This window comes from Phalacrocorax carbo, chromosome 24 (assembly GCF_963921805.1).
Source record: "Phalacrocorax carbo chromosome 24, bPhaCar2.1, whole genome shotgun sequence".
Taxonomy (NCBI): domain Eukaryota; kingdom Metazoa; phylum Chordata; class Aves; order Suliformes; family Phalacrocoracidae; genus Phalacrocorax; species Phalacrocorax carbo.
In genome coordinates, this window is record NC_087536.1 from 6,989,778 (window position 1) to 6,998,666 (window position 8,889).

Below are 8,889 nucleotides of genomic sequence, written 5' to 3' on the forward strand. Positions count from 1 at the left end.
CCTGACAGCCTCGGAATGAGGCTGCAGCAGCCCATCGGACCGCAGCATCTCAGGGTGACCCACAGAGCAGCACATGCAGGGAGCAGCCAGCCCCGGGGACAGCCCTGGGGACAGCCCTTGGGCCATGCACGCTGCCCTGGGGGGCTGCCTGCAGCCAGGAGGGGAGAGGGCAGCCCCGTGTGGGTGTAGCCTGTGCCCCCCACGGAGGTGCAGGTTCACCTTTTGGACCCTCACAGGAGGGATGGGCTTTGCTGGGGCTGGCGGGGTCGTGGATGCGCAGCTGGTGACAGCTGTGGCAATGTTGCAGGGAAGATCTGAAGCAAATGCATTTTTGGTCGTGCTGGCTGCTGTCCTGGAGGCAAAGGGAGCTCAGGGCAGGAAGGGAGCAGAGCCGAGCACCCCAATGCAGCGCAGGCATAGGGAAAGATGCTGCAGCGAGTGCTGCAAACCCCTGGGCAGGCAGAAGGGCCACATTTGCCTCCGGTCCCACAGGCAGGACAGGCATCCCTGACCCTCCGGCAGCGGGGAAAGCTCTGCCATGCACGGGACAAAGTGCACGGCCGCGGAGGGTCTGGGGAGTGGGACCCCAGCCTCAGAGCACGCCGCCAGCAGCCCCGCAGTTCTTGGAAGGGATGATCTTCCTCTTACAGGTGAACATCTTCCGGAGCTCCCCACGGAAGCGGTCGTGCAGCCAGGCGTAGAGGAAGGGGTTGCAGCAGGAGGAGCTCATGGCAAACCAGTGGCAGAGCAGTTGGATGAGGAGGAAGTAGTGCTTGTTGATGAGGTTGATGTCGATGTCCCGGATGATGTTGAAGACGTGGATGGGGAGCCAGCAGACCCCGAAGGCTGCCACCACCAGCACAATGAGGCGGAAGATCTTCCTCTTCCTCAGGCGGTCGAACTCGGCTTGGCTCTGCGTGGGGTGGCCGGGCACAACGCGGTTCCTCAGCTTCACCGAGATGCAGATGTAGGAGAGGGAAACGGCAGAGAGGGGCAGGATGTAGGTGACGATCAGGGTGCCGTAGGCGTAGGCCAGGCGCTGAGTCTCCTTCTCCATCCAGAACTCCTCGCAGATGGCGAAGCCCTCCTGCTGAAACTCCACGTGGTACGTGTGGGCGATGGCGGGGGCCACCAGCCCGCAGGAGAGCAGCCAGATGCCCCCCACCACAGAGATGCAGCTGGTAACCGAGATGCGCTTCTTCAGGGGGTGCACGGTGGCATAGTACCTGCGGGGAGAAAAACGGGGGAGCCCAAGCCCCAGAGCATCCCCCCAGCAGCCCAAGCCCCCTGGCAGCCCGGGAAACCCACAGCCACCATGGCCACCCCCATGGCACTTCCCAGACACTTAACGAAGGCAGAAGGGCTGGCACGAGGGGCTGCGGGAGGCAGAGCCCCACCAGCTGCTGGGAGAGGGCTGGCTGGGGACAGGGACGATGACCATGTCGCCTTGCTCTGCCATGGAGCTCAAGGAAGCACCAGGCCCCCTCTGCTGTTTTGCAAAGCAGGGTGCCCGGCGGGGCTAGGCGTGGAGCATCCCTCCCACAGCCTGTCTCTGAACCTGCCTTGAGGACCACAGGCAGCACTGAGTGAATAACAATAAAAGCTGGCAATTCCTCTTTTACTTCCTCCTTCCTTGAACATCTTCCACTCCTCTCCACGCTGCCTCATCTTACGATCAAAGGCTTGCCCTAAGCGAGCTCCCAGCAAGGGATCTTCAGAGCCTGTAATTTGATTTTATGCAGCTCCTTCACATACTAAATGCTCTGCCCCCTGTGACAGCCCGTGCTGGCGGCTGCTTCGTATCGCAGCGTTCGCTATCGCAACGATTTGTATTGCAGCGTTTCACATTGCAATGTCTGGTAGTGCAACACACAGCGCAGTTGCCCGTGCAGAGAAAAGCACCAACAGCTCTTCGGCACATGCTTTGCTTGAGGGCTCACACTGAAGTCCAAGACCGGCAGAGCCCCGGTGTGGCTGTGTGCTCCCCTCCGTCAGAGCTGGAGGATTTGGGCTGAAATCATCCATTTGGGATAAATCCCAGTGACGTTTTATGAATGCGCTGAGGACAGTACAACTTGGTGGCTGCCTCTTTAGCAGGAGAAACATAAGCAAATCCATTTCACCCCCAAAAAGGGGCTTTTTTGAAGAGCAAAGGAACAACGGTAGCGCTCCTGGGGACATCTCAAGCCCATGGCGAGGGGAGCATGGCTCTGCCAGCAGTCCAGGCTTTCTCAGCTATTCCACTCAAATCTTCCCTTTTATTTGGCCCTTCTCGTGATGGTCCTGCTCTGCTGTCCCCCAGGGACAGAGACGAACCAGCGTGAGAGGCACAAGAGGCACTCCCGCCCTGCTGTAGGCACTGCCGTCATCACACCCATCCCCGCGGGGTTTGCAGCACCTTTCATGAGAGGAGAATCTCTATGGAAACACGGTTTTTAAAACACCACCCCCCCACCATCAGCCCCTGCTCAGGTGCACTCAGGGAGGTTCAAGTGCTCTCCACTCGGGCCAAAACTCAGCGTGATTTGGGTGCAAATTTATCCAGCAAAGTATGAAGAACTGGGTGCAAACTCCAAGAGCCTTGTGCAAGAGCTGTGCCTGCCGGCAGCGCAGAGCTGGCCGCGGGAGGTCTGGATTCTGGTAGAGATGGCTTCATACAGGCAGGCATGAAACCGCACAACATCACTTCCCGACGCAAAAGAGCCGCCAGCCGAACACCCCCACTACGCTTCCTCCGCCCAAGGCCGAGCCCTGATGCTAAAGAAAAGTCCACAGAGAGACTGCAAAGATCCCCTGGATTTTTCTTTTTCAAATTTTGAGTGTTTGGCATGTAACACCCTGAGCCGAGCAAGCAGCAGCCTCAGGGGGACTGGAGGGGGGACAGACCCGGACCCCCGAGCCATCCACCCTGCCAGCGCTTACCTGTCAACCGCGATGGCTGTGAGCGTGAAGACGGAGACATAGACCGTCATGGGCTGCATCAGGAAAACAAAGTAGCACAAAAACTTCCCAAAAACCCAGCCCTGGGGGTTGAAGGCATAGGCCAGGGTGAAGGGCACGCACGTGGCACACATCAGCATGTCGGAGAATGCTAGGTTCCCGATGAAGAAGTTGGTGACGTTGTGCATCTTCTTGGTCTTGCAGATGACGTAGAGGAGCAGGTAGTTGCCAAAGACGCCGACGAGGACAACCAGGGCGTAGCAGGGGATGATGAGGGGTTTGAAGGACTGGATGAGCTGCACCCCGATGAACTGCGCGCTGGTGTTGGAGCGGTTCTGCAGGGCGAGCTCGTAGACAGTGGCGTTGGTCACGTCCCTGTCCCCATCGGGCTCCATGGCTGAGGCTGAGACTTGAGAAGTCCCTCGTTTCAGCCAGCCTCGGCACCCCAAAAATCCGTCGGTCGCAGGTTTCAGGTGTGCATGGGGCGCATCTTGCTCCTCGTCACAGCTTTGCCGTGGCTGTCCTCCCCTGCAGCTGTGTGGGACCCTGCCCCACACCCAGCGAGGCTCCTTGGGACAGCGGCTTCGTCCTGCAGGCTCCTGTGGAGGGAAATGGAAAATCAGGCTCAGGAAAGGGCTGATATTGGTGAGCAGCCCTGCGTCAGGGGGGACAGACAGCCCTGGGCTCAGCAGCAGTTATGGCTTCGGGGGGAAGAGGAGAAGGAGAAAAGCAGCGGGGCTGACTGTGGGGTCAGGGGAAGCACTTACCGAAATCTGGCCTCATCAACACCCCTTTAAATGAAGCGTTTACAGCAATCCTGCCTCTGCCCCAGCCCAGCTGGCACAGAGGGGCAGCTGCTGGCAGAAGGAAAAGGGAAGCGGCAGCTGAGCCAGAAAATAGCTCCTAATGTTTCTGGAAATAACAAAGGACATTAATGGATAAATGAATAAAGATGCTCTGCTCCTTTTACACTGCCTCAAAGCCCCATGCGCCTGCACCCCACTCAACCATCCCCCTAACGAGATTAACCAGGCTCTCCTCAAATGCTAAGTCTGGCAGCAGCCAGCCTGGGTTTCGCTGCTGCTCCAATCCAGGGGCTCAGCCGAGGTATTTTCATAGACCCCGGCACAGTCCTACCAAAAGCAATGTTTTTGTGTAATCAGCTGCAAAGGTAATGGGACGGGGGCCAAGGAGTAAATTCAGGTGCAAAAATTAGATCAGTCCTGGCAGACAAGTCCCTGCCCACCCGGAGCTGCCTCCCATGGGCAGCAGGGTCCTGCCAGGAGCCCCTCGCCAGCAGCCGGCCGCGGGGGAGCGCAGGCAGCACCTTTCCCATCCGCAGAAGACAGTGCTCCCTGCCAGACCCCCAGGACCCCCTGCCTGGTGCAGCCCTCTCTCCCGGGCTGCTCCCACATCCCCTGCCTTTCTCCTGCCCACTGAATCATCTCACCACCCACTACAGTCCAACTTCAATTTCCTGGGCTATTTCCATATATTATCTTCCACTCTTTCCCAGGACAGGACTTGCCACCCTGTTCATTTCTCTCTGTACCAGCTGTTATTTCACCCTTTAGCCCTCATGAACATGATCTAGTAAGACCAAAACCCAGCCAGCAGACTTTAGAGGTCCTCAGGGGAACCCAATGAAGAGCTGCACCCAGCCACAGTTTTGTAATGTGTCTCAGCAGCCCCCCAAAAGCTCCACAGTCCAAATTCATATTAACTAGGTTTTTAGATCAACTTCCATGCACCCTGCCTGCTTCACCCCACGTGTTTGCAAGGCACCCCACCTCAAAGGATGCACTCGGTGACAGGAGAGGCATTTCAGAATGAAGTACTTCTTACCAAATATTTGCTGCTGAATCCAAAGCTGGCCAACTGCCTCCCCCCACAGCCAGCCCCGTGCTGCTCCTTGTTCTGCTCGGGGAGGGATTTTGCCAGCTGAGCATCAGCAGGTAAAAATCCCCTGTAAATAAATTTCTGCGTGCAGAAGCCTCCTTCTGAGATACAGCCTCAGCCCTGCATGAGCCCTCAAACCAAGGGCCACTTTTCTAAAGGAAGCATCTGCAGCAAAGAATTAAGTTGTGCCGCTCAGCAGCGTTTAAAGGCAGCTGCCTTTGCACGGACTGGGCAGGTGTCTGTGCGGGGGCTGCCCTGGGGACGCAGAGGGGAGCAGGACCCCCCCCAGTACCCCTCTCACCAACTGCCAGCGTGTGGTGAGACTGCAGTGGATTTGATCCGGCTCTGCCCAGGCAGGCGGCTTGGCTGTGCACCCCATCTGCAGGCTGCGGCTGCCCCTGCTCCCAGAGCGGGGCCGGATCCAGCCCCCCATGCCCTTTGGATGAGGCGGGGAGACCGGGTCAAAACAACCTCAGCTGGGGGAGGTTTGACTTATTTTATTACAATCAACACAAGCTTCTCATCCCGGGAAAGGGTATTGAGACAGCAGAAGGTGTAAATAATTAAAAGGTATTTGGGGAAACACCTCCCCTGTCCTGAGATAGCGGGGGCTCATACCAGAGCTAGCTGGGCACACACCCACACCAACCAGGCACCCAAGGACAGTAACAGGGTGCCACGTGCACATACTGGGTGCCCAGGTTTGCACTATTTAACCCCTCATTCATTTAGTTGGGTACTCATGGGTGAACTGATGGGGTGCTCATGCATTAAATAATTGGCCACTTATGCACAAAATAAACGGGCATTCCTGCATTTATTAATCGGGTGTTTGTGCAGAAGGGCAGGAAAGGCTGTGACTTGTGCCGGGTGGAGGTGGGGGACCACCCCTGTGCAGGGGAAGGCACAAACATTTCTGCCCAGGCAAAGCCTGGGGCGAGCCCTCGCTCCCTAGGGGATCTCCTACAGCTCCCCTGGGCTTTAGGGTGTGAGCGTGAACATCTGGAGGACACGCACACAGCTGGAGCTGCACAGCACCGGGTACCCAGCAAAGCCATCCCAGACCAGCTCCCAGCCCTGCCATGCTGCGAGTGCTCGGGGCTGAGCATCGAGCACTGTCTTCTTGCTGAGCCCAGGACAAGTCATGCCCACCGCCCTGTGCAAAGCCCATAAACTCCCCAGGGAACAAGTCAGCCTAATAGAAGTCCCTGAAGTAGCTTCTAGCCTAACAGGAGCATCTTCTGTATTAAAATATCATTCTCACCACCCTCTTCTCTGCCAAAACTCTTCTGAGTTATTCCCCAGAGAAAGTCTTTAAGCCACCAGCCACTCAACCGACAGTCCTGCTGCTGTGTCACAGGCCGGCATCCATCCTGCGTACGAACGCTACGAGGAGCTCGGGGCTGCCTCTTCGTGCCCAGTGCCTGCAGAGCCCCGTCCTGCCCAGGGGACGCTGGCTGCCGCATGCCACCCTTGCAGCAGGGGTGTTCTTGCCATGGGGGAAGCTGAGCCCATTTCGATGCCAGCTGGACGGACACAGCACCAGCTGCACACACCGTGCCCAGGGGCCGCATCCTGCGCTGGGGGCCTCCACACCCAGCCGGGCAGGCGTGCAGCCCCATGCCCCACACGCTGTGTTTGTGCCTGTTTTGTCTCCACAACATTGAGACTCATCTATTAATTGCCTGGCAGTTGCCATGGTTATGTCAAAGCCCTCTAGGAGATGCTGCTGTGCAGGATGCAGGACAGGGCGAACGCACCGCTGCCAGGGGCTGCGGGAAGGGGGGCAGAGCATCTCCCCAAGCACCCATCCTTCCCGCTGCCAGGGCTACACTGGCTCCACCCGTGGAGCACGACTGTCCAGGGTCCCACGCTGCATTTGCAGCCATGGCTGTGCATGCCATCCTGGAGACCAGGCTCCAGCAAAGGGCTTGCGCGGGGTGACAGCCCTGTCCCCGTGCACCCACCAGCAAGCACCCAGGAGTTAGTCCTCACACGCTGGGGGCAGCTGGGGGGTGCCTTGGTGCCAGGCCCCCGCCGCTCTTGGGAAGGCACGGGCACATCAGCAGCTGCTTGTGCACTTCGCTGCCGGGCACTCCCCTGACACGCACTGGGAGTTGAAGAGGCCACTGTGCAAATTCACTGGCACTGACCTTAATCTGCTTTATGTTTCTTTTCATCCTGGATTTCTTTATAGGGCTTAATCTGCACTCAGTGAGATGTCTTAATGCAGCTGCTGGATCGTGCTGAGTGGCCAGCATTCACAAGCTTTCCAATTAACAGCACGTTTCATTCCCGCCTGAGGAATTAGGAGCAATGAATTCATCAGCCTTTATTCCTGCTCCTCTGTGGCTGGCACCCCTGCCTGTGCCCAGCACCTTCAGAGCATCTCTGGGAGAGGCAGCGGGGGGGGCTGCATTGCCCCCAGGCTCACGCAGAATGCTCTGGCCCCTGCAAGGCACCTTCAACCTGAGCAGCCCTGGCAGCAGGGTGCAAGGGAGAGCCCGCACCTCCCAGGCAATGCATTGTCATGCTGACCAGCTACAACCAGAGACAGGTCCCGGAGCTGATCCCGGTGGGGAAAACAAGCCAGACTCACCTGTTGCCATGAGAAATGCAAGGGTTGTGGCTCTGACCCTCCCTCCAGAAGTAGCACATGCAGCGTTATAGGCTGGGAGCAAGGGCAAAGGCAAGCGGATGAATTAATTGATCATTATAGTTGTGCTCGTCCCCTCCTCTCCCCCCTCTCTCACCTCCAGAGCTCGGGGCCGTGCACAGCGCTGGCTCTCTGCTCCTCGTCCCAGCGCACATCTCAAACCCACGCATAGAGAAGAGGCTCAGGGTGCTCACTTGCCTTCCGGAAGGTGATGCCCAAGAAACCCCTTCCTGGGGCGAAGGCTGCGTGCGACCACCCTGCGATCCTGTCCACAGGACCAGGCACAGCCCACGCTGGGGGCCGACGTGCTGCCAGGCTGCAGCCCATCAGGGCTGGCAGCTGGTTTCACCCAGGCCCACCTCTGGCCTCTCCCAAGCCATTACAGCGTGACGACAGCAATCTTCCCTCCATGCGCCGATCAGCTCATCTCTGTGGCTTTTTTTTTTATTATAAATGGGGGAAAAAAAAAAAAAAAAAAGACCTATGTGCTCCCTTCCCAGCCCACCCCATCTGCAGATTAGATTCAGGGTTCCTCTTTAAAGTCAACCTCGCTGCCAGCTAATATCATGCATATAATGGATTTGGGCAATTTTTACAATTGGGAGTTTTAATTATATTATTTCAGTGGCTGCTTGTTCTGGGCAGCTTTTGGCTGCGTTTCCTGGGCTGCCATGAAGACGGCAACACAACTTTTGCCTGTTTGGATCAACAGGACGTGGTCAGAGTGATTCCTGCCAGAACAAAAGGACCATTAGAAGGAATCACGCAGGATAATTGGTGCCAGAGCTGCATGGGGGAGACACGAGCACCTCGGCATCAGAACACCGTGTCCTCCCCAAGACGGGGTGGCTGAGCTTATGCAGACACACAAGCCCCGAGTCAAAGCACGGTGCAGCCACGCTGGGGCTGGGGCAGCCCCTGAGCCCCCTGTCCTGGCAGCAGGCAGGGCAGGGCAGCAGCCCACAGCTCCCCAGGGGCTGCTCGCTGGGATCCCCAGCCCCCCCAGACCCACGGGCTAGCACCACGGCCCACAGCATCACAGCAATTGCACATGTGAAATAACTTTTCCCGGGAGGAGGCAGGGAGGTGCCCGAGGCAGCGGGGACAGGACAGCAGGCGAGAACAGGCTGGCACGGGAGCACCAGAGCACAGTCCAGACTAACTCCAGGGTATTTGCATTTTCCCATTGTTATTACAATGAAAGAAAGAGGAAAATAGGGCATTTCTGGGAGCAGAGTAGGAATGGAGAGGGCAGGGAGAGGAGACAAGGGGCGATATCCAAAGCCCGGACAGTTTGTGTCCCCCATTCAAGGATCATCCTGGCGCAGGGCATCCCCACCATCACACCAGCTCCACTCCAAGAGCCGCAAAGTCTTCTCCAAGCTGCAGCTATT

General features: G+C 57.7%; 1 protein-coding gene across 1 annotated transcript; it reads right to left on the reverse strand.

Annotated features, from left to right (window-relative positions):
- Window positions 1-471: 471 nt before the first annotated feature.
- Window positions 472-3,335, reverse strand: LOC135317132 (prolactin-releasing peptide receptor-like). Its single transcript, XM_064472846.1, has 2 exons — window positions 2,923-3,335; window positions 472-1,226 (listed from the first exon to the last, which is right to left on the reverse strand). Exons 1-2 carry the CDS (start codon window positions 3,333-3,335, stop codon window positions 593-595), a joined length of 1,047 nt encoding a protein of 348 aa, XP_064328916.1. The 3' UTR covers window positions 472-592.
- Window positions 3,336-8,889: the final 5,554 nt, after the last annotated feature.

What these genes read in the sequence shown, in the direction of transcription:
- LOC135317132 (XM_064472846.1), bottom strand. Translation starts at nt 3,335, where the DNA reads ATGGAGCCCGATGGGGACAGGGACGTGACCAACGCCACTGTCTACGAG. An exon ending in ACAGCCATCGCGGTTGACAG is followed by an intron (nt 1,227 to 2,922) that starts GTAAGCGCTGGC and finishes TTCTCCCCGCAG; the next exon opens with GTACTATGCCACCGTGCACC.